We start from the raw sequence: 25,677 nt of genomic DNA on the forward strand, positions 1-25,677 counted from the left end.
TTCTTCTGGGTATAAACTTCTTAAGGCTAGATTAATATAATCCTGACATCCATTATCCAACACTAGTTATAGATTAAAAATTCTTCTAAGCCCTTGGAATGAGACATTATTTCTTTTTAGAGGCTACACATCACATCTTAAATATAAAAGCAATTATGGCAAAATTCATAGTTCTGTTGGAAAGAGGTTGTTTTAGCTAATGTTACCCAATGCAGAATAAATATAATTGATTTGATTACTGAAAGTGGATGTTCTCTTTTGAAGACACATGGCATCAACTGCATGACAATTTAAACAGTGGAACTTATACATGCAGAAATTATACCATGTGAGTAACAACTTTTGTCAATTTCGTGCAGCCATAACCAAATTTTATGCTATATGTCAAAGACAGAGGCAGTTCACAAATACATTGGCTTCCCCCCACCGCAGACCCAATTCCATGCAACATTTCGGAGTCCAGAATTTTCTGATTGCAACAGCACTTTTGGAGTTGCAGCAATCATGGAAGCTACTGTGGGAAGCTATCCATGGAGACCACATTTTAGATTCTTTATCAACAATCTCCTTTTACACTAATCTCTCCGTATTGACAGTGAGTCTTCCAGAAACAGAAGCTTCCAAGAAAGTGGAACTAATGCTATCATACCTTGCCTATTGCAAGTAACAGGGACTTTAGTTTTATGTATCATTTGTAAAGTCTGAGCATTCTGGACTTATTTCTGACATTCGTACAATTCTGGTAAATAATGGTCTGGCAAAACCATCAAATGTTTTTACTTCTTTGAAGTAAGTGCACATGAAATCTAGAACAACATACTATAAAAAGAAAGCACCACTGAGCTGAAGTGTTACAAGGACTATATGATCACCAACTCTCTCAGGAGAAAATATCCAACTGATAATGTGCAGCTGAGACGTCACAGAAATGCACGCATGAATTACAGCATATGGAGTTAGTCAACTGCTAGGAGGCACCGTGCCTGAAAAGACTTTGGAAATATTGTTTTCTCAGCTCTGCCTTCCTCACATTTCAGCTCAATCCACTGCAACTCTTCTGGCTTTTCTGAGAATAGTAACTATCTGTCTCCCCTAACATAGGATTGGCATGCAACAATAGCAATACTGCAGCATGCTAGAGGATTGTGACAATTTAGCATGATGGTATCATGGCCAATTGTGAACATGGATTTATCTATAACAGCAAGCCTATAAGAATCTTAAATATTCTTTCTTCTTTTTACCTCATTTCTTTGCATTGCTATATGTCTTTCTAATTATCCAATTAACCTTCCCTTCCCTACCTTTTTAAAAATTAGGCTTTTTCTCCACTATAGCATTACCAGTACTGCTTAAGGGTCAGGATTAAAGCAATATGGAATGTTTTAAATAATATTTTAATCTGTATTTTATTTTGATAGAGTTATTGAAAGCTTTTCTATGCTATTTCCTATCTTCAGAGTTTGGGAAAGGTAAGATTAAATATCTAAGAAATAATTAATTTATATAGCTCATTTAGTACACAGCACTCTCCTCTTTGCTTCATTGCGTGGGTTCACATGTCATGCTAAGCCACGCTATAAATAAGACACGTTGGATTGCTTGCTCGCTGAACAACCCATGGTATGCCCCACAGTCACTGCTCCAAAAAGGTGGGGAGCCAATATCTCTCCTTTCTGAACTTACTGGAGATTCGAAGAAGTGTTGAATGGGAGGAGGACACTAACTAGTGTCAGTTCAACACTTAAAAGTGAGAGGATTATATTGCCAAGTGGGAGATATTGTCCCCTCCCCCCATTTTTGTGCACCTATTTCTCTCACTTCAAAGCTCCCTTTGACAGCTGAAACTTACAAGGAAATGGACAAGGCTACACAAGTTCAACAGGTGAAAGTGCGTTCCGGCACACTTTTGAAGGAATGGGAAAAATGTTTTTTTAAAACCCTGACCCTATTTTTGTATTCTCAAAGCCCCAGAAAAAATAAGCTGGTGAACAAGTGGTGGTCCCTCCAAAGTGCCATTTGGACATCAGTGAAGGAGCAGCCATGGTGAGGGAGGCTGGAGGTGGCACCAGCAAAATTGTGAAGAGTGGCATGGAATTTTAGCTGCTCTTGCTGAGTGACTCTGTAGCCAAACCTGGCATCTCATAATAAAATTGATCTGCTGGGTTCGGATGACATGACAACCCACCATGGCTGGCTGCTCATGGTGGGTTGTTGTGTTGTGAAAACCCAGTCATTTAATCTCCTTTCTCTTTTTGTTTCCTATTATAATTCCTTCTTCCATCATTTCAATTTACTCTCCTAACTACCACTGCTGCCATCCCACCCCACCAGCTGCCATCATATTTTTGGGATTCTCCACCTGTCTAATCTCCATGCAGGCAATTCAAAAACAATTCTCAATTCTAGTTTTCCAAAACTTTACAGACAGACCCACTTTGTTACACTGTCCAACTTCAAGTATACTGATAAAATAATTTCATTTAAATTAATGTTCTATAGAAGGATAAACTTCTGGCTCTTTAACAAGGAACTGCATGACAGTTGACATATTAACCCTTCAGTGACTTGCATAAAGGAAGGTACTCTTCTTTTCAGAAGAATTTGTTTCAATATCATTTCGATTAAGTAAGATGCACAGCAGAGTACTATGGCATAATGTTATTATTTATAATTTAATGCACATGCCTTAATTTTTCTACAGCAAAGTAATTCTTTCAATGCCTGAGTTTTGGACCAAGCTTTCCCATCCAGTTTTATAGTTAGAAAGATTCGCAGAATTTTTATTAGGCATTTAACAAAAATGGCAAAAAGTTTATATGCCAGCATGATGCCCCAATCATGGGTTTGTGGCACCTCGCTTCCCAAAAAGGAGGGACATAAGGGATTTTGGGAATTTTATTTTAAAAAGTATCTGACTCCATATGTAGCCAATAAAAGTTATGGCCATTTTAAGCCAACCCTGGCTATGTGATACTGCCTCCTCCATCTTGCCCAATAGATATTGCAGGCACAAATTCCTTGATATGCTCTAAACAGACTCAAAAGTAGGATGATGGTGGTGAGGTACAGTAGGAACTTGAGGAAGTAATGAACAGAAGACAATTTCAGGATAAATCTTCTCCCCCGCCCCCCAATTGGCACATGAACTTCATATTAGGTTTGACTCAGTGAAATAGGAAGGAACTTGAGGAGGAATTGTGTATCTATTTATTCTGACATGGGAAGGAATAGTGGAAATGTAGCCATAGGTCAGTAAGTTATAATAATTTCTTAATAACATGTATAACTAAAAAAGAAGATGATGAGTGAAACACAAAATTTGATAGGATGATTCTAGGAGAAGCAATTTATCCCAACATGTTACATAAACTTAACTTTTATTTGCAATTTAGATAGAGATTAAATTAAAAAGTTATTGTTTGAACTGGGGAAAAATGAACTTGAATATAAACACCAGTGAGCCATTAAAAATCAACCTTCCAATAAGTAGATAGATGGTGTATTTCCTTTATTATTTTCTGCACTCTAATGAAAGCCTTCTGCAAAAGGCCAGGTTTTAGCGGGGGGGGGGGGAAATTATTTCTTTTCTTTAAAGAAATTACTTGCTGTCCTACAAGATGACAAGCTTAGGCCTGTTGACAATGATTAGCATCACATCTTAATCATGCTAATGCAATCCATTTATAAATGTCAGTGAAGGGGGTATGATTTCTAATGCATGGTAACATACTTACATGATTTTCTATTGGAAATTTTCAAAGGCTGAACCTGTGCATCTGATCTTCTTAATGCAAGTCTCCTGTAAGGTGGTTTGGAGAAGGGAAAAAGAAACACAAACTCTTAACTTTCATTTCTATTTAGGAATTAACATACACTTCATATCAGTTTTTCTAATACTAAACAATACAGTGTATCCAACCCCTCCAAAATTAAATCCTAGGGTCTATTTGTGTATGTGTGCGTGTGTGTGTGCGTGTGTGTGTGTGTGTGTGTGTGTGTGTGTGTGCGGGGGGGGGGGCGTTTCTCCAAACACAGCTGCAGTTTTTATTCCTACAGAGTACATTAATACAGATACAGATAGCAATGTACTATTTTCCATATGTTTTTTTCTTCCAAACTAGATCACCAATAAATATTCTATCAGGTTTTGTCATTATGAATGTAAGCAGACAATTAAGGAAATCCAAACTGCTGACTTACTAAGTTCAGACATTTTATCACAAGACATTTTATCAACCTTGTAATCCTTAAGTGCAGGCATAACAATTATATTGAACATATACTGATCACATTTTCTAAGTATCGGGGGACAAAATCAACTCAGTAACAGCTCACCTTTCCTGGAAATGTTTTGAAGGAATTAAGCCTGCTCTGGGATTGGCATCACCTTCAAGCTTGGCTTGCCACCAGGTTGCATCATCCTGGCTCATGATCTGAAGAATATCACCTTTTCTGAAAGGAAGTCCAGCTTCTTTACAGGGAATTGCTTTATCCTCACTGGGATCATAGTCGAACAGAGCTTTCATGAAGATCTGGAAGAAGAATGCCTTATTTATAATTAATGTCTTAATACAACCCCAGGTCTCCCTTTTTATTACTTATTGGCATACAAACAACATATGTTAAAATACCATTGCAAAAAGTATTTACATATGGAGACAAAATACTTTTCAGCTAGTCATCTTATGAAGAGCCCTTACTGAAAGTAAATGACTTCTTACCTTGCCTTCTTTAGATGGGGTTTCTTCTTTGATACTGGGTATAATTTTAAATGTAATGGCTCCTTGAGACTGGGACTAAAATATATATGAAGAATAATTAAATCATTCAATAAAATATAAACAAAATGAAGAGAGTAGGCAGGGTTAACACAACTTGTACAGCTAGAAGTTAACCTGATGTGAGCAACATCATTTGGCCCCAGGTTATATATATAAAATACTGGTTTTCTTCCTCTGGTTTAACAGCAGACAAATTTCAATCAATTACATATGATTATTATTAGTTCTGCTTCTAGTGAAGTTTGGATTTCTGTGGCATAGCCCCACTATCTTTTTATTACATATTAAATGGCAACTGTTCATCAGATTTGTATCACAATTACACTATACACATTCTGAAAGAAATTGCTGGACACACTACCATTATGTTAAGAAACCAGAACAGCAACAACCAACACTAGTACTTAATTCAACTGTCAGGCTGTGAACTACAGAATTACTGGAAGGTCTTGTCTAGTTCAGTGATAATGTCTGCCCCCCCCCTTTAAAAAGGCTGACCTCAAGACAAACTGCTTTTGAAACTGAACGGAGCTTCAAGAACAATTTGTAGTGTGCATAAGGGATGCTAATCCAGCAAAGAATAAAAAGATTCTAGAGCCCCCTTTGGTCTCACAGAACTAGTTTCACAATTCCTTGGATCCTGAGTCCTCTTTATATAGGATTGGCTGCCACCAAAGGATACACAACTTGTTCAAACTCAATAGCAGAAAATACATTCTTTCAACTGTGATCTCTCCAATAATAATGTATTCATAAGCACATACTAATTTATTTGCTAGGATGCTGAGAAGTATCCTAACATGTCCATAGTGTTGATTTTATGCAAATAAAAACAGGATATTGATGCTATTAGCTTCCTCTTTTTTTTAAGCATCAGGAAATGTTCCACCTTTATATGCTGATGTCCTGAGTGGATTTTGGGTGGGGGGTTATTATATATAAAAAAGTACTACAAATCTCAGACAAAACCAGCAAAAATAAATCATTAAAATCATGAATATAGTTTTCCAAGAGCAAAATATTATTTTTAAATTACTGTTCTACATTTTTCAATTAAATATTCCATTTATAACCTACCAGAATTTGTATTATTTCTTCTGGTTTTTTATCATATACAGGAATTCCATTGACTTCCTTAAGTTCATCACCAACATGAATGAGACCTACGGAACATAAATATTAATAGCCAAACCATGTTTATTTTTCAAGTTTTCTACATAGTATTGACAAAAATCAAAAGATCTGTGCTTCTCTTCTCCACAATTATAACTATATAGCAAGGGCTACTGCATGTGTATATGCATACCCATATCCACATGGTTATATCCAATGTCATGATGGTGGAAGGGAAGTCACAGAAGCTAACTTAGCTGCCCTTTATTTGTAGCCCTAGAATCCTTCAGAACCCCCTAAAAAGCATCTCCGGGGTGGGTGGGTGCTTCTGAATGAGGTGGACTTTGGTACAGGAGCTGAGGAAAAAGGATAATCTTCCCCTAAAAATGAAGCAGTCATGCCATTTGTGAACAGCAGCACTGGATACAATGTAGAGTAGCTGACTTTTAGTAAACTTCTCCAACATATCCATCCTTTGATATATTTTTTAAAAAGCAGAGCTGCCCATCAGAAGGAAGCTTCAGATCTTAAAGGCTTCTGAGTATAGAATGCTCTGCCAGGCTCCTTTTTGTAAATTTTCCTCTAGGCAGGCCTCTGAGCCGTCTAGAAGAGGCACGCTGCCAGAGCTGGTCTGGGGCTGGAGAGGATTTTTCGTATCCTGGCCTCTCCTCTCCTCTCCCAATGAAACATCCATTTAAAAAACTTCTACAAAGTCATCCAAGGCCACGTTTGCAATCTTGGAAAGCAAGCACTACCATTCTATCTACGGCAGCTGTGATGGGGTGGGGGACAGATTGGATCTTTATATATCATCTCCCTCTCAAAGTTGTAGCAGTGTCTACAGCTTTGGGAGGGGGAATTTGAAAAAAAAATGCTATGGTCTCTAGGAGCATAGCATTGCTCTTTTAGATGTCTAAACTACAATTTTATTTTTCTTTCCTGCTATTTTATTACTAAACAATTGAGATAGGTATTAATAATATCTCTGCAGAATGTATGATAATTTGAGATGCTGATGTAAATAATTTGAAGATCGGGGTGGTGGGAAGAACATTACCTATGTTTTTCAAAGGATGCTTAGTATTGGAACCTGAAGTGCACAAAAGTGCGTAACTGAGATACACACACACTGAGAATATGACTTTGCCCCCTAGTTCAGTTTCTGAAAATATTTCACTAACATGAGAATTTTGAAGCTGCAACATTACACTCATAATCTGATACATGATAGAAACTGGTGTGTTTTAACAGTCTAAATGCGATAATGCAAATCACGATGCAATTACTTGTTTTTGCTCAAACAATTAAAAATCCATTTTGTCATCAATACCTGTGACCATACAGTTTAAAATTTATTACCGCTTCTATCTGCAGCTCCTCCACGCATTATTCGAGCCACAATAACAGCTCCAGTATGTTCGTCCCTTTTAATAGTAGCCCCCTTTAAAAAGAAATGGAAACATTGCTATAAATGAAGTGGTGGATTGCACTGAATAATTTTCCACAAGCAGCATTTCAGTAACTTTAAGAGGTTGCTATACTCCATACGCCAACTCTTAATTAAGGTGTCAGGAATTCTCTAAATTCCCCAGGTGTTAAAGAATTTGTGATGTGCTCAACTCCTGCATCAGTGAAAATCTTGAACACTACACAGAAAGGAGTGAAAGAGGCCTCTTTTTTCAATTCATGTGCACACACACACACACACACACACACACACATAGAGTTTTCCACATCTCCTGCATTATTTACTCTTAAGGGAACATAGGAAGCCACCTTATACTTAGTCAGATCATTGGTCCATCTAGCCCAGAACTGTCAACACTGACTGGCAGCAGCTCTCCAGGGTTTCAGGTAGGAATCTTTCCTCACCCTACCTGGGGAAGCCAGGGTTCAAACCTGGGATCTTCTACATGCAAAGCATGTGCTCTATCACACTGATCTCATCCCACTGAAGTAATTGCTGTTTGGGCCAAGGAGTCTTGGAAAATCTTGGGAGAGTTTTCTTAGGCATAAAAAGTGACCTTGAATATGATTTGACATTGCTGTACTGCTTTGGAAACACATGAGGAAGATTCAGTGTTTAAAAAGTGGGATATATCTTACAATACTGTAACTGTTTTTACAATTAGAAAACAGGTACTTCAAGACAACTGCAGCATGAATAAAGACGTATGTAGTCGACGGCTAGTGTGGAGGCTTACTGGAATGAGTTACAACTTTAGTTCACACCAGAAATTACTACCACTGAGCCTTCTTTCCAGTGACTTGTGGCAACACAGTAGGGTTAGAAATGGAAACTGAACTTCAAAGCCCAACTCACATCAGTCCTCTTAGAAGGACAGATCATTTCTAAGCATTTCTTCCCTTGATCTCTATTCCCTGCAGGTCACTTACCCTGCCCCCTCAAATCCCAAAGTTACATCCCTTTAACCATTCCCTTTCCATTAATTCTTTCTCCCATCTCCTTCTGACCCTATCATTTATCTGTATCACACACCACTGATCCTATTCACCAGTTTCTCTTCAGCATGTCCCTTTTCCAATCCCAAACATAGCTTTCCCAACCTCTCCGTATCTTGTCCACATGACTGTCATTTATACCTCCTATTACTGACAAGCTCAGGCATGATGGCTTTATGTTCACATGTAGTTTTGGTTTTATATTTTAATTGGTATCACTCTAGCATGTTGTCTCAAGTATCAATTTACTTCTGGGAAAGGCAACAAAAGGCTTGAAGGCTGCCAGGAATGACAGAGATGCCAGATCGGTAGCAGGGGGGCTAATATGGGAGGTGCTCCAACCCCATGGTAATTTTAGTTGACATTTTCTGTTCCAGCTCTACAATATCTCTTTTTAAGTGTGGTGAACACAACGTTCCAAGTATGGTTGTACCATAGATTTGTATATTGCCAGTTTTTTTCTTAATTCCTTTTCTAATTATGCCTAACATGGAGTTTGCCTTTTTTATACCAGCTGCACAATGGGTTGTTGTTTTCATCAAGCTCACTACCACAACCTCAAGATCTCTTCCTTGGTTTTAAAAAAAATTCTTATTGTCTGCTTGTATCGCATTTGTGCAAGCTTGTGCTTCCTTTTGTTTTGTTCACTTGGGCAACACTTCCATTTTCTGAAAGAAGCCCTCTTTTCTCTAATACCTACCTTAACATTGTTCATTAACCATGCTGGTGACCTCCTGGACTTCATGCTACCTTTCCTAACCAGTGATATACATTTTAGTTTAGCTTCTAGAATTGTGGTTTTGAGTAATCTCCCAGCATTTTGAAGCGATTTAATCCTCTTGAGTCTTCCTTTCAATTTCCTTTTCACCTGACCTATATTTGCTTTTGGGGTGTGTAGTGGGTTGCATGTGGGATAAGGGGGAGGGAAACTCCTGTTGTGCAAAGAGAATTTTACTTGACCAATGTAGGATTTAACTGATTTAGACAGAAAAAAGTCCTACAAATCCCAGCATTCCCCAGCCAGCCATGTAGGACTTTCTTCTGTCTAAACATGCACAGGATTTCACCCTTACTGTATTATTGGGCAAATTATGACTATGTAGACTGTCAACCAAACACCAGAGACATTAATCATCAATTGGAAGAACAAATTTCTGTCCTGTAACGCTGTTACTAACGTACTTAGTCATTAAGATCATGATGCCCTTACATGTGCAGAAGACAGAATCACCTAAATCAGTGGTTCCCAAACTTTTTCAGGTAGCCGCCGCCTTGGTTCCACAACTCATGCCCAGTGCCCCCTGCGCACGGCCCCTTTAAATGGGAAGCGCCCGCCGCAGGCTTGCCAAGGGAGGGAGGGAAAAGAGAGCAAACGCCTCTGTTTTGCAGCCGGCGGGGCGGGGCACACCAAGCAGGGTATGTCTCTTCATTAGCATTTTGGTGCTTTTGAAATATTTCAAATCACTGTTAAAAGGACTCTTCTTAAACGGTATTAATACATGTGTGGATTCTTCCCCTATATGGCTTGGGACCAAACTACCTTCTCCCATAAAAATGTCCCTGAGTTTTAAGACCTTCTGGAGAGGCACTTCTCGGAAAAGACCTCGAGCGCCCCCCTGCCGCCTCTTTGCCTCTTAGCGCCCCCTGCTTCTTAACACCCCCTTATGCAATCCCACCGCCCCCAAGGGGCCGGTACCGCCCACTTTGGGAACCACTGACCTAAATTAATAAATTCAAAATTGCTCCACTAAGTAGATATAAATTTAGTAGAGCAAAGTACATGACCAGAAGTTGTGGATTAAGTTCTTCAGTAGTAAAAAGGCTACATTTAGCTGCAAATAGATATGCTTTTCTTGTTATAGTGACCAATCAGTATGCATGCTTGTTTAGAAAATAAATGAAAATGTATTAGAAAACTGGAAACTTTATTTAAATTAGCCTTTTTTCTTGGTGATATAAACCTTGCTTTAACTCACCTTGATTTATATGAACTCGCCTTGCTGGTATGCAATTATACCTGTACTTGAACTTTACTTTTGAATCATATGACTTAAGCAACTTTAAATTTGAACCTTACTCACTATTCCAGTTATGCAGATATTCATCTGAAAGGCTAATCTAGACAAGTTTTTAAAAGTTCTATTGACTCATGAATAATATAATATAAATAACAACAAACATAATAAATATCTACAATACAAACAAAAAATCTTAAGCATGCATTTCACAAGTGTACTTCCATCCTTTAGCTGCTACGGAATAGCATGTTGGCTACATCAAACAAGCATCAGATTAAAATCTCAAACGAGTCATGAAGTTAACCCACTATACTTTGAACATGAAGATTCAAAATAAAAATTGCATAGGGCTGGATTCAGGCTAGGTTAGTTGCACTCAGTTTCAACTGAAACCAATAGCTCTTAAAATATGACTAAATTGTTATACTGATTTCAATGGGACCTACTGCAAAATTCATCAGGTTTTGGATGGAACACATTATTTAGTTTGTACAAAATTGTGTAATGCCACTGGCTCATATTTTTGAGTGTCAGATATAATTCTATTACTGAAACAAAACAACCCAAAAACTTACCAGTGGTTCTCTATTTTTTACAAGTCTGATTATTTTCACAGAGTCTTCATCATCATCAATATCATCAGGCATGGGAGGCAATACTGGATCATAGTTTTTTTGAGCAACAGTGTCATGCACAGAAAGCAATGCCTACAAAACCCAAATTAACAAAAAGTCATTGTCAATTGAAAAGCATAAAAATTGGAGTTTGCACTATCAGTTTACTATCATCACTACTGTTGTTTTCTCTTATTGCTGTAGGATTTGCACTTGACCAGCAATGCTTTGTTGTTAAATGCTCTTCTAAGCCTAGAAAGAGTAAATACTTTAGTCCTTAAGTGGCAGTATGGATAGTACACAGTGAAGTATTTTATTGCTAAAGTTATTGTTGGAGCAAGCTACTGCCACCTGAAAAGATGGTGCAACACATCCTGAAATCATTTTGGGATAAAGAAGTAAAATATGTGATATAACTCTGCTTCCATAGAGTTTAAAGGACTCCTTTTTATAGGATGCTATTGGATTTTTTTTCTATATTTCAGGATTCACAATCTAAGTAAGACCATATTCACATAGGGAGCTTTAGAAAGGTTATTTTGTTTTAGCTACAGTTCTGTGTATGATTCATTAATGTAAACATGCTTCATATTTAGTTATGATTCAAATCCCTATACTGCCTAAATATAAATATTGACATTCAACTAAGTTCTTAGACATGATCTGGCTGGAAATGAATACTGAGAAATCCCTTGCTATGTCTCATTGTGGTACAATATTTTTCAGATAAAGGCATTGATTAACCTTCACTTTACAATACAATCACGATACGGAGGGGGAGCCCTAGTGGCTTCTCCCTTCGTGCAGTGGGGTTGACTTCATACCCACCCTACACCTCCATTGCCGGGTTCGGACAACATGCCAACCTGTGCTGCAATGCAGAAAATAATGCAAATGGCAGTCATGTGCATAGTAGGCATGGGGGGTGGGGGACAAGCCATCATGGCTTCTTCCCTCACCACGATCATCCAAATACATTTTGGGTTGAGTTATTCTTAAGTCCATACAACTATGCAGCCACTTCATGTCTTCTGGCTGAAGTATTAATATTCTTCCAGGTGGCACCTCTTTCCCCAGTTTTCCCAATTCAGTTTTCGATTTCGTTAGAAGAATAAAAACTAGGGTTGTTTTTTAAAAATGTATTTTTAAAATTCAAATATTTTTGTTTCTTAATTACTTGATCTCTTTAAAAAAAAATCTAGATGACAGTACTGTAAAGCAGCCTTCCCCAGAATGGTGCTCTTCTGGTGTTTTGCACTTCAACTTCTATTAGTCCCAGCCAGCATGGCCAATGGTCAAGAATGCTGGGACTTGTAGTCGAAACATCTGTAGGGCACCAGGTTGGGAAAGCTATTCTTGAGCGCTGCAGGCACACTAATGATATGACATGCCGCAGCTCACTGTAGGTTATTTAAGCCACAGTGTAGGTTATTTAATGCAAGGTGTGATTTAAATATGGGGGCATTTGATTGCGTTGTTGCTGTGTCATCTGAACCCAGTCACTGGGGATTATGTGAGGGTTAAACAACCTTTGTAGAGCATTCAGCTTGTTGTAGGGTTGTGAGGATTGTTTATTCAAAATGGTGGCAGGCACTTTGTACAGCTCATTGGGAGTTAAATAACCCATGATGAGCTGTTGTGTCATGTGAACCAGCCCACTGTGTACCTAAAACATTATAAATATAAGTGGTACAGTTGCATATAATTCTTTTAAAATCTACTCACTACTATGAAATTTGAAACTTGAATAAAAATGCAAATGAGTCAAAAATATTTGCTGACAGGAATAAAGCAATAAAGGAGAAATTGCTATTACTGCTCCGCATACATAATCTGCACACAGCATATGGTTAGTTTTTCTCTTGTATGTTTTATTTATATATAAAAAAAACTTAAGCCATTTTGTTTTTCCTTCCAGAATGATTTGAAATAGGATATTTGATTTGTTGTTTTTCAGCTTTACACAGTTTTTAAAAAGAAAGACCTGTTGCTTGATTTATGTGCACTGATTTTCAAATTCACTCATAGCAATCTGAGACCCAAAGAGTGCCCAGCTATTTATGCATAAACAAACATGACATAAGAAGCTTAGGTTTTCCCCCCAGGCAGAAAAGCAATTCATGTGCCAAATGGAGACAGATTAGAACATTTTACCTCACCTCATACAACACCTTCTATTTTATATAATGGAGGAAAGCGAACTAACTGAAATGCATTCCTAATCAAAGAAGGCAGCACTTCTTTGAACACTGATGCTGGAAAGACTGATGCAAAAATCAACTGCCACATTAGCTACACCCATGCCAATTTCCATACAGGTACACACCAGCCCTGTTACTACTTCAAAAGACTAACCACTGGCCTGCCCATTCATAACCATAGACACACATGGAACTTTTTTTTTTACATAAATACATTTATTGTTATTGCTATTTCACAACTTGCATCTTGTGCCGAAGCCCACTTAATTTGGAGTAATTTCCACTTATTTCAGAACTTACAAAAAAACTGTGCCTACAATTCAAAAACCAGAACCAATCTAAACAAGGTCATAACTATCACCACACAACTGTAACTCAGCAACAATGGATTCATCAGATGAATCTGAAAAGGCATTGTCAAGTTGAAAAGAGATACTGCATTGGATCCAGACTTACAGTTGTGTGAAAAAGAAAGTACACCCTCTTGGAATTGTATGGTTTTACATATCAGGACATAATAACAATCATCTGTTCCTTAGCAGGTCTAAAATTAGGTAAATATCATAGAATCATAGAATAGCAGAGTTGGAAGGGGCCTACAAGGCCATCGAGTCCAACCCCCTGCTCAATGCAGGAATCCACCCTAAAGCATCCCCGACAGATGCTTGTCCAGTTGCCTCTTGAATGCCTCTAGTGTGGGAGAGCCCACAACCTCCCTAGGTAACTGATTCCATTGTCGCACTGCTCTAACAGTCAAGAAGTTTTTCCTGATGTCCAGCTGGAATCTGGCTTCCTTTAACTTGAGCCCGTTATTCCGTGTCCTGCACTCTGGGAGGATCGAGAAGAGATCCTGGCCCTCCTCTGGGTGACAACCTTTTAAGTATTTGAAGAGTGCTATCATGTCTCCCCTCAATCTTCTCTTCTCCAGGCTAAACATGCCCAGTTCTTTCAGTCTCTCTTCATAGGGCTTTGTTTCCAGACCCCTGATCCTCCTGTTTGCCCTCCTCTGAACACGCTCCAGCTTGTCTGCGTCCTACTTGAATTGTGGAGCCCAGAACTGGACACAATACTCTAGATGAGGCCTAACCAGGGCCGAATAGAGAGGAACCAGGACCTCACGTGATTTGGAAGCTATACTTCTATTAACGCAGCCCAAAATAGCATTTGCCTTTCTTGCAGCCATATCACATTGTTGGCTCATATTCAGCTTGCGATCTACAACAATTCCAAGATCCTTCTCGTTTGTAGTATTGCTGAGCCAAGTATCCCCCATCTTGTAACTGTGCCTTTGGTTTCTATTTCCTAAATGTAGAACTTGGCATTTATCCCTATTAAATTTCATCCTGTTGTTTTCAGCCCAGCACTCCAGCCTATCAAGATCACTTTGAAGTTTGTTTCTGTCTTCCAGGGTATTAGCTATCCCACCCAATTTTGTGTCATCTGCAAATTTGATCAGTGTTCCCTGCACCTCCTCGTCCAAATCATTAATAAAAATGTTGAAGAGCACTGGGCCCAGGACTGAGCCCTGCGGTACCCCACTTGTTGCCTCTCCCCAGTTTGAAAAGGTTCCATTGATAAATACTCTTTGAGTCCGATTCTGTAGCCAACTGTGAATCCACCTAATAGTTGTTCCATCTAGCCCACTTTTAGCTAGTTTGTTAATCAGAATGTCATGTGGTACTTTGTCAAAAGCTTTGCTGAAGTCAAGGTATATGACGTCCACTGCATTCCCACGGTCCACAAGGGAGGTTACCTTATCAAAAAATGAGATCAAATTTGTCTGACAGGACTTGTTCTTGACAAATCCATGTTGGCTTCTAGTGATCACCGCATTGATTTCAAGGTGTTTACAAACTGACTTCTTTATAATCTGCTCCAGAATTTTCCCAGGGATGGATGTCAGACTGACTGCTCTGTAGTTCCCAGGTTCCTCCTTTTTGCCCTTTTTGAAGATAGGGACAACATTAGCCCTCCTCCAGTCGTCCGGCACCTCACCCGTCTTCCATGATTTTGCAAAGATAATAGACAAAGGTTCTGAGAGTTCTTCCGCTAGCTCCTTCATTACTCTAGGATGCAGTTCATCGGGCCCTGGAGATTTAAACTCATTCAAGGAAATTAGGTGTTCTTTGACCATTTGTTTATCAATCTCAAACTGTAATCCTGCCCCCTCAACTTCTGCTTCACTTTTTCCAGGGGGGTCATAGACCTACTTTGGGGAGAAGACTGAGATGAAGACCTCAGATGAACAACAACATATGACATATTACACCGTGTCATGATTTATTTAACAGAAATAAAGCCAAAATGGAGAAACCATGTGTGAAAAAGTAAGTACACCTTATGATTCAATAGCTTGCAGCAGCAATAACTTGAAGTAATCGTTTTCTGTATGACTTTATCAGTCTCTCACATCGTTGTGGAGGAATTTTGGCCCACTCTTCTTTACAATGTTGCTTCAGTTCTTTGAGGTTTGAGGGCATTTGTTTATGCACAGCTCTCTTAAGGTTCCGCCACAGCATTTCAATCGGGTTGAGGTCTGGACTTTGACTGGGCCATTGCAACACCTTGATTCTTTTCTTTTTCAGCCATTCTGTTGTATTTTTGCTGGTGTGCTTGGGATCATTGTCCTGTTGCATGATCCAATTTTGGCCAAGCTTTAGCTGTCGGACAGATGGCCTCACATTTGACTCTAGAATACTTTGGTATACAGAGGAGTTCATGGTCGACTCAATGACTGCAAGGTTCCCAGGTCCTGTGGCTGCAAAACAAGCCCAAATCATCATCCCTCCACCACCGTGCTTGACAGTTGGTATGAGGTGTTTGTGCTGATTTGCTGTGTTTGGTTTTCACCAAACGTGGCGCCGTGCATTATGGCCAAACTTCTCCACTTTGGTCTCGTCTGTCCAAAGGACATCGTTCCAGAAGTCTTATGGTTTGTTCAGATGCAACTTTGCAAACCTAAGCCGTGCTGCCACGTTCTTTTTAGAGAGAAGAGGCTTTCTCCTGGCAACCTTTCCAAACAAACCATACTTGTTCAGTCTTTTTCTAATGGTACTGTCATGAACTTTAACATTTAACATGCTCACTGAAGCCTGTAGAGTCTGAGATGTAACTCTTGGGTTTTTTGCAATTTCTCTGAGCATTGCACGGTCTGACCTTGGGGTGATTTTGCTGGGACGTCCTCTCCTGGGAAGATTGGCAACTGTCTTGAATGTTTTCCACTTTTGAATCATCTTTCTCACTGTAGAATGAAGGACTTTAAATTGTTTGGAAATGGCCTTATATCCCTTCCCAGATTGATGGGCAGCAGCAATTGCTTCTCTAAGATCATTGCTGATGTCTTTCCTCCTTTGCATTGTGTTAACACACACCTGAATGCTCCAGACCAGCAAACTGAAATAACTTCGGCTTTTATAGATGTGGTCATACTTGCTGATGATCAATTAATCACGGGCATTTGATTAGCAGCACCTGTCTGCTACTTAGCATCTTAATTCCTATGGAAGCAGTAAGGGTGTACTTACTTTTTCACACATGGCTTCTCCATTTTGGCTTTATTTCTGTAAAATAATGACACAGTGTAATATGTCATGTGTTGTTGTTCATCTGAGGTTGTATTTACCTAATTTTTAGACCTAAGGAACAGATGATTATTATTATGTCCTGATATGTAAAATCATACAATTCCAAGAGGGTGTACTTTCTTTTTCACACGACTGTAGTTACTTTGTGATGGGCTACACTTAGGTCCTACTGAAATCAATGAGACAAGTTAGGCAATGCTTAAATCCAATTGATTTCAGTGGGATCTCAGTGCAACTAAATTAGCCTTGATGCATCCTAATATTTCTTTGTGGAATTATATATATTTTAAACCCCGAAAAATTAACGATTTGTTCAATGCTTATGGAATATGCTTTTTGTTTTGTTTTGGTACAGTTCCTTTAATAACAAAGTAAAGGAAGAGATAAAGGAACGCTTTCATTATGATACAGAAATCAACAATAATTATATAAACCTAAATACAAGAAGAAGCCTATATGTATGGGTCAGTTCCACTGGGTGTACAAGAACCCCCGCACTGGAGGGAACGGGGGAAGAGAGGACACAGGGAATGCTTTGCACTGAAGAGCCTTTACTATGTGGACAATTTTGACTTTTGACCCAGAAATCCATGAGTATTCTAGTAGACTACACACATGAGCTCAATACAGGAAGTCACCCCACTCTTCCTTCCTATGATGATTACTACACTTTCCAACTTCTGTGTCAGGGCCATAGGCTTCTTTGGTATTAAGCAGTACAGTCAGTATTTTATCGTAATAATTACTCTATTTTAGGTGCTTACTATGAAAGCACAACAATAAGTTATAACTTTGTTTCAGACATAAGTATGATTAACAAATATGTCATGGAACGTTCTGCTTTGGCCAGTAATTAATGCTTATGCTAATCTACCAGACATTTCTTATGAACCCACTGAAGCCAAAAAGAAACCACTAAGGGAGAGACAACTCGTTAGTGTAATACTATTTTCCTGGCTGAGAGCAATAACTTGTAATTAACCACTAAGCTCATTCAGCAAAAGATGGCATATATTTTGAAATCCACTATATTCTTTGGATTAAATATTGTTCTGTGAAAGCATGGATTATTTGGAATTTCAATCCCATTCGACACTGACTACCCAGGTACAATGATTTACATGTAAGATTTTTTTCCTACTGTAAAAATATTTCCCAACAAATTGAAAATTGGCCCAATTATCCTACTTCCACTGGAAACACAGCTTAATACCAGTCACAATAGGCAGCCCAAATAGAAAGGTTTTATGATCCTTCCAAGATACAAGAACTTTGATAAGTTTCCAAGGGCGGTCCTGTTTTTATTTATTGTTTTATCTTTTTATATTGTCATGTTGTATTTTAATGAAAACCACTTAGGGATTTTAATATATTAAATAGTATAGAAATATTTTTTTAAATGTCTCTTAATGTCTGCCTCCAAGAGACAACAAGTTCTACAACTGTGCAGTAGCTGCCAAATGTCTGTCTGTGTTCTCCTATAGTGGCAATTCCTAAGAAAGGGCACTCATTCACACATGCAAAACAACCACTAGTTTTCTCCATGCAGTCCCTCTTAAGTACAGCATTCCATGAGAAATCCTATGTATGAACAAGGATAAACTGTGATACAGCCTGCAGCATCCATCACTGTGAGTACAGTGGATGCAAGAAGATCTGCCAGTCACAGAAATGACAGCTGTAGGATATATCAGCACACAGCCCTTTGAGGAGTATATGAAACAGTATCTCCAAAAGTTGATTTGGTGCATTATTAAAGCGCTCATTAAACCCATTCAGAGTTGTAATTGAGAAGGAAACTGCCTTGAAAGCAAATTAAAATTGGCACAATATCTTTAATCAGTATAGACTTATTGAAGGGAAGAATCTGGCTGTTTCCACAGTGGTTCTTTTCTTGTATATATTACAATGGAGCACTATCAAAAGAGAGACTGTGTCAGGGTTTTATATGCAGTATAAATATAGTTTGCCCTTGTACTCAAGGCAATGTTCGATATGTACAACTACTTATGCTTTTTTACTTTCTCTCCCAAATGTAGCACAGTGCTTTGTCAGCAGTCCTTCCTTGTCTGTCAGCCCTACAGAAGAAATCAGAACACAGAATAACAAAGGACAGGAGTCAAGGCAAAGTGTGTCTTATGGGATTACCTGCAAATATGAGCAACTGGGGACTATCTAATCTCTGTAACAGATGAATTTATGGGGGGGCGGAGCTGGCCGCCTGAGCAATGGCGGGTTTCTTCTGAGGCTCTAAGCGGCGTTTGCCGGAAAAAGCAATTATCTCTCTTCTAATGGGCATAAATCTTTGAGCAAACGACAGAAAATGATTATAAAAGTCACAGGAGCTGGAAAAGCAGAGAGATTTGAAGAAGGGAGGTGAGATGATTGATATTTAATACAATGTCTGTGTAAACGGCAACACTATCGAAACCGAAAGTAACACTGACGCAGTTTAAAAAGAAGGAATTTATGCTTGCTGGACATTGATTTGTGTTATAACCTTTCATTCTTATCTCACATGGGAAAGATTGAAATGCTGGCTTTGTAAGGTGGAAGTTGTTGATTGGATTTATTGGCGTGGTGAGAAGGGGGGGAGAGAAGGTGGAAGAAGCTGCATTCGGCATTCGGTGAGGGAGATGTGGGAAGCTGAGAGGCTGCGAATGATTAAACTGATCCCCTCTAGTGAATGCTGTTGTGAACTGGATATTCCCCCCCCCCCCTCATGAAGAAGGAAAAAGTGTTTGATATATAACAGAGAAGCCAGCATAAGTTGCTAAGGAAGTGAGTTACACTCTAAGATTTATGCCCTACCCAGAAGAGTCCCATGCCTAACGTTAAAAGAAAGATCAAAAGTTGGGCAAAGCTCAATATACAAAAAAAGAAAAAGAAAAAAAAAAAAGAAAAAAAGAAGAAAAAAAAATAAGAAACCTTCAAATCATAAAAAAAGGAACTTTCAAATCATAATTTGGCATACCTCTCCCTCCTGGAAAGGACAGCCCCTGGAGTTGAGCAAGAGGAGGAAGATAAAGACCCAGTCCCTTTGGATACAATACCAAATAAAGAAAAAAATATGACTGAAGGAGGAGAAAGTGGTAGTAACCCTCCCTCGTTGATGGAGATCAGGCCCATTATAGCTGAAAATAACATTGTTATATTTTAAAAAAATGGATCAGCATATGAGTGAATTTAGACATCAATTGTGTATTTAGCGGATAAAAAGGCGGAAAATTCGGATAAGATCAAAAAGATAGAGGCTAAAGCGGATTTGGACCAGAAGAAATAAGAGGCTTTTGAGAAATCAACTAATATACAATTTAAAGAATGGGTACTGTGATCGATTGCCTTGGAAGATTAATCTAGTAGATCTACTTTTTGAATAAAGCAGCTAAAGGAGTCGCAGGGAGAAGATCTTAGAGAAATCATCGTGAACTGGTTCAAGGAGCTGATGCCTGATATATCAATAGACGGATTGGATCCGGATCGAGTCCATCGTGTGGGGGGGCAAAACCACAAAGGGGCAAGAGACATTTTGGTGAAATTTGGTAATTATTATAAAAAAGAGCAAATTATGAAAGAATTGAGATTTAAGAATCAGATATAATATAAAGGCAAACCAGTGCAAATTTACAATGATCTTTCTCAACGTACATTAAATTGGAGACGTAGTCTTAAACCAATAACGGAAACATTAATGAAGAATAAAATTCCTTATGCATGGGGTTACCCGGTTTTTTTAAGATTTACATATGGGAGGAGAGAACATAGAGTAACCTCATTGGATCAAGGTAAAGATTTGCTGAAGAGGCTGGGTCTGGATGGGGAAGCAGATGGGGCTGGAGTGGGTGGGGGAGGGAATGAGGCTGGGACATCTGGAGAGTAAGAGAATTGTTAATTATGTTTGGAGATAATTGCAAATAAAAATGCTAATATAGAAACCTGCCGGCCAGGCACAGCACTGCCTCCCCCCTCCCCCTTTAAAGTAGATGGCCGGAGTACTAGACTCACGGGGATATGGGGGGGGATTAGAGTGGGGGGGTGGGGAGGGGGGGAAGGTAGGGGAGGAGGGATTGGGGTAGGAGGGTGGGGGTTTTATGTATGGAGTTTGTGTTTTTATGTAAGCAAGTTTGAACTGCTGAGCACAAGGGATCGGAAGAGATTTCAAAAGGGTGATTATGGATAAAAAGATAAAGGTATCAACACTCAATGTTAAAGGTTTAGGGGCAGTCGTGAAAAGGAAGAGAATAGAACAAAGGCTTAATAAAGAGGGATCAGATATTATAATGATCCAAGAGACACACCAAGGCTCCGAGAATTCGAATATGATAAAATTAAAGTGGCTAGCCTATTATGAAAAGTCATTAGGGACATCAAAAAAAAAATGGAGTGGCCACTTTGATTTCAAAAAAAAGTGGGTTTACATTAGAAGAGGTAAAAAAGGATGATAAGGGTAGATATCTTATGTTAAAAGGTAAAATTGAGGGAAAGGTCTATACTTTGATTAATGTTTATGCCCCAAATGAGAGGCATAGAGAGTTTTTTATAAAGTTGTTTAAAGAAATAGAAGAATTTAAGGAGGGGTATGCTATATTAGCTGGGGATTTTAATATGGTTATGGATAATAAAAGAGACAGGTCAAATCCCATTAATGCTGAAAAGAGGAACAATATGACTATATTGAATAAATTAGTAAAAGAAAATGATTATTTAGATTCGTGGCGCTTACTTAACGGGAATAGGCCTGGATTCTCATACTTTTCCCCAGTTCATCATACATACTCCAGGATAGATCATATATTTGTTTCAAAAGACTTTGCAACGAGGATTTGTAAAATGGAAATGGGGGTAATAAAAGTAACTGATCATGCCTTGTTAAGTTTAGAATTTACAGTTAAGAAAGATTATAAAGAGGCATATAGATGGAAGTTGAACACAAAGATATTGAAATACAATAAAATAGTAGATAAAATTCGGAAGGAACTGTCGGAGTCATGGGAAATTAATGAAAAAGGAGGAACAGCTGGGTCAGTCATTTGGGACACCATGAAGGCTGTAGCAAGAGGAATCTGTATTAGAGAAACATGTAGTTTAAAAAGACAACAACGTGCAGAACAGGAAAAGTTAGAGATAGAAATTAAAAACTTGGAGGAAAGATATTGGCGAAGTAAAGATAAATATAAATTAGTGGAAATACAAGCTAAGAAGAAACAATTAGAAAATTTAAATATAGAAGAGATTCAAAAGAATTTAATGTATATGAAAAGGGAATATTTTGAAAACAGTGATAAGAACTCGAGGTTGCTTGCCAAGCTCACACAAAAAGAAAAAGGGAGGAATGGGATAGAAACGTTGAAAGATAGCCGAGGGAATTATTGTCATGCAATGAAAGCTAAAATAAAAATTTTTCAGGAATTTTATCAGGAATTGTACAAGGGTAAAGAAATTCAACAAGAAAAGGTGGAGGAGTATATTGGAAGGTTTATAAAGAAGGAAATAAAATTAGAATATAAGGAGTTAATGGAGTCAGTAATAACTCAAAGAGAAGTTGAAGAGGTTATTGATAAGTTAAAAGTGGGTAAATCACCAGGAGCAGATGGTTTGGGTCCAGAATATTATAAGGTCTTCAAAGATTGTTTAGTTCCAAAATTAATGGAACTTTATAATAGGATATTATCAGGAGAGAAGATACCCGAATCATGGGAACATTCAGTGATAATTCTGATCCCAAAACCAGATAAAGATTTGACTAATCCCGATTCTTATAGACCTATTTCTTTAATAAATCAGGATGCTAAAATTTTTACATCTATTATGGCCAAACGACTAAATAAATTTTTGGCAGAATATATAGGAGCAGATCAATGTGGGTTTGTGGTAGGAAGACATATGCATAATTTAGTGGGTAGAGTTTTAAATGTAATAAATGTAATAAAAAAAGCAAATATTAAGGCAGGTATTATGGCATTAGATATTTTTAAAGCTTTTGATTGTGTGAGCTGGCAGGCACTAAAGAGTATTATAGATAAATTGGGATTTGGAAATAAATTTAAAAATGTAATAGAACAGCTATATTCCCAAAATACGGCGGTAGTGGTGGTAAATGACGGACTTACTGAAAAGATACGACTAGCCAGAGGAACAAGACAAGGATGTCCGCTCTCGCCGGTCCTTTTTGTAATGGTTATGGAAGTTTTGGCGAAGGCACTAAGGGAGGATAAAGAATTAGAAGGAATTGGAGAGGTAAGGGAAATAAAGCTAAACATGTTTGCGGATGATACTTTATTGACCATTAAGAATCCATTAAGAAAATTAGAAAGAATTAAATATCAGTTGAGGGAATTTGAGGAAATTACAGGGTTAAAAATAAATTGGTCTAAATCAGAGATGATGTTGTTTAACTATACTAAGAAGGAAGAAAAGGATTGGGAATTTAAGGGAATGGAATTGAAAGTTAAGAACGAGATTAAATATTTGGGAATTAAAATTACAAAAAATCTAGAGAATTTAGAAAGGGAAAATTTAACGAGGTTAAAGAAGGAGGTACTAGAGAAATTGGAAAAATATAAAAGATTAAATTTATCTTGGTTTGGGAGAATAGCTTTGATAAAAATGAAGATATTAGCTAAAATTAATTTTGTATTTAGGATGTTACCTATAAAAATATCAGAAACCGAGATAAAAAGTTGGCAAAATATTATTAATAAATATTGTAATGGAGAAAAGAGAGCAAGAGTGAATAAAAATAATTGGTACCTAAGCCAAAAAAAGGGGGGAATGGGTCTCCCAAACATAAAATTATACTACGTAGCAAATAGATTAAGACATGTTGTAGAAGCAATTATGGGAGTAGGAGATTTATATTGGATGGAAGAAAAAATCATAAGTAAGGTAGAGATGAATCTGGAGAATGTTTTTTTTAAAGATGGAGGAAGAAAGTGGGTTGGAAGTATAGATAATCCACTCCTGAGGACTCAATGGGAAATTTGGAGTAAATTTAAAGGGAAGCTGCTTCCGAGCAACTCTCCCTTAGCACCGATAATAATGTTAAAGAATTTCCCAGAGGATCTAAAGGGTAGATTATGTAAAATATTAAAAGAGAAAAATAAAATAAAATTAAAGGATTGGGTAAGAGATATTAAAACAAGAGAAGATATGGAAAATTTGTTAAAGGAGAAGAAGCTATCTTGGCTAGAATATGGTCAATTAGAACAATGGAATAAAAAGTGGATTAAAGATAATAGAATGTGCAGAAAGATGACGAGGTTTGAAGAATTAGTAGTAAGTAAGGAGAAAGGAAAAGGAAGTAGTATAGTTTCAAAAGGATTAATGAGTGAAATATATAAAATATTGTTAGAGAAGGAGTTTAGAGAGAATACAGAGAAAATGATTTGGGAATCAGATTTGAAGATACAAATAGGGCGACAGAGCTGGGAGGGACTATGGAAACAAAGAGTGTTGAGAAGTTTATCAGTAAGAATAAAGGAGAATTATTTTAAAATTTTATGGAGGTGGTACCTAACCCCGGTTAGATTGAATAAGATAAGTGATCAACATTCAGCAAATTGTTGGAGAGGATGTGGGGAAAAAGGAACGTATTTACATATGTGGTGGCAATGCAAATATGTACAAAGATTATGGAAGATGGTGTTTTCAGAAATTGAAGAAATAGTGGGAATGAAAATAGAACAAACACCAAAAATAGCATTGCTGTCACTATTTGAAGATATAAAGTGTGGAAAAGGAACTATAGAGCTGATATCGAGTTTGTTGGTTGCAGCACGATTGATGATAGCTAGGAACTGGAAGATCCAAGGGGAATATTCTATTGAGGAATGGTATAAAGTAGTATGGGACATAGCCATTAATGATAAACTGACATGCAATATTAAGTGGAGAAAAGGCGTAACTAAAATAAATGAGTTCGAAGGAATCTGGAAACAGTTCCTAGTGTTTGTGTTTACTAAGGGAAGTGAGAAACCACCAGCAGAAGAAATGATTAGATTTTGGACTCAAGAATGATCCCGAGGTGGGGGGTGCACATTTATGTTAAGAATGAAGATGTTGTAGTGTGATAAGGCATATGTAATAGTTTTTGATATTTGTACTCAACAATTATTCAATATGTATGCAGCAGATATTTGATGTATTTTTTTTCTTATTGTGTTAGTTTCAGTTATATTTTGGAAATGTTTATCTATGTTTATATAGTGTTGAAAATGAATAAAAATTATTATAAAAAAATAAAAAAAAAATCAAAAAAAAGAAAAAAAGAAAAAAATTTAAAAGATTAAACAGATGAATTTATCTGCTGGTAACAGTTACCTATAGACCAAATGCTACTAAGTCTGGTTTTCATAAGAAAACTGGCATTTACCAAATAACGTAATTTATTAGCTTATTTACCATGAAACAAATGTGAAGTTGTTTTTCCTCAGCACAATTCACTACAAAAAGCCTTCAGAACAAGAAGTGCCATGCTGGATCAGACCAAGGTTCACACAGTGGCCAACCAGCCATCGGCCAGGAATGAACAAGCAGGACATGGTGCAGCAGCACCCTCCCACCCATGTTCCCCAGCAACTGGTGCACACAGGCTTACTGCCTCAAATACTGCAGATAGCACATAACCATCAGGGCTAGTAGCCATTGATAGCCTTCACCTCCAGGAATTTATCCAACCCCCTTTTAAAGCCATCCAAATTGGTGGCCATCGCTACATCTTGTGGTAGTGAGTTCCATAATTTAACTATGCGCTGTGTGAAGAAGTCCTTCCTTTTATTTGTCCTGGATTTTGTTTTGATGCAAGATATGGTTATCTGCTGGTGAGGTAACACAGGCAGGTGTAAATTGGACCCAAGTTCCTATTTACTCCTTCTGCCAGAATATCCATTGCACTTGTGCAA

General features: G+C 37.8%; 1 protein-coding gene across 1 annotated transcript in view; it reads right to left on the bottom strand.

Moving 5' to 3' along the window:
- MPP7 (MAGUK p55 scaffold protein 7) overlaps positions 1 to 25,677 on the bottom strand; it is a 112,847-nt gene that overhangs the window by 27,985 nt on the left and 59,185 nt on the right. The window contains exons 6-11 of the mRNA XM_063125098.1: positions 10,954 to 11,085; positions 7,257 to 7,338; positions 5,862 to 5,947; positions 4,725 to 4,799; positions 4,339 to 4,535; positions 3,738 to 3,802 (exon numbers count right to left, since the gene is read on the bottom strand). Of these exons, the coding sequence (XP_062981168.1) occupies positions 3,738 to 3,802; positions 4,339 to 4,535; positions 4,725 to 4,799; positions 5,862 to 5,947; positions 7,257 to 7,338; positions 10,954 to 11,085 (637 nt within the window). The remainder of the gene's footprint in view (positions 1 to 3,737; positions 3,803 to 4,338; positions 4,536 to 4,724; positions 4,800 to 5,861; positions 5,948 to 7,256; positions 7,339 to 10,953; positions 11,086 to 25,677) is intronic.

The sequence above is a fragment of the Elgaria multicarinata genome, chromosome 1 (genome assembly GCF_023053635.1).
Source record: "Elgaria multicarinata webbii isolate HBS135686 ecotype San Diego chromosome 1, rElgMul1.1.pri, whole genome shotgun sequence".
NCBI classification, from domain to species: domain Eukaryota; kingdom Metazoa; phylum Chordata; class Lepidosauria; order Squamata; family Anguidae; genus Elgaria; species Elgaria multicarinata.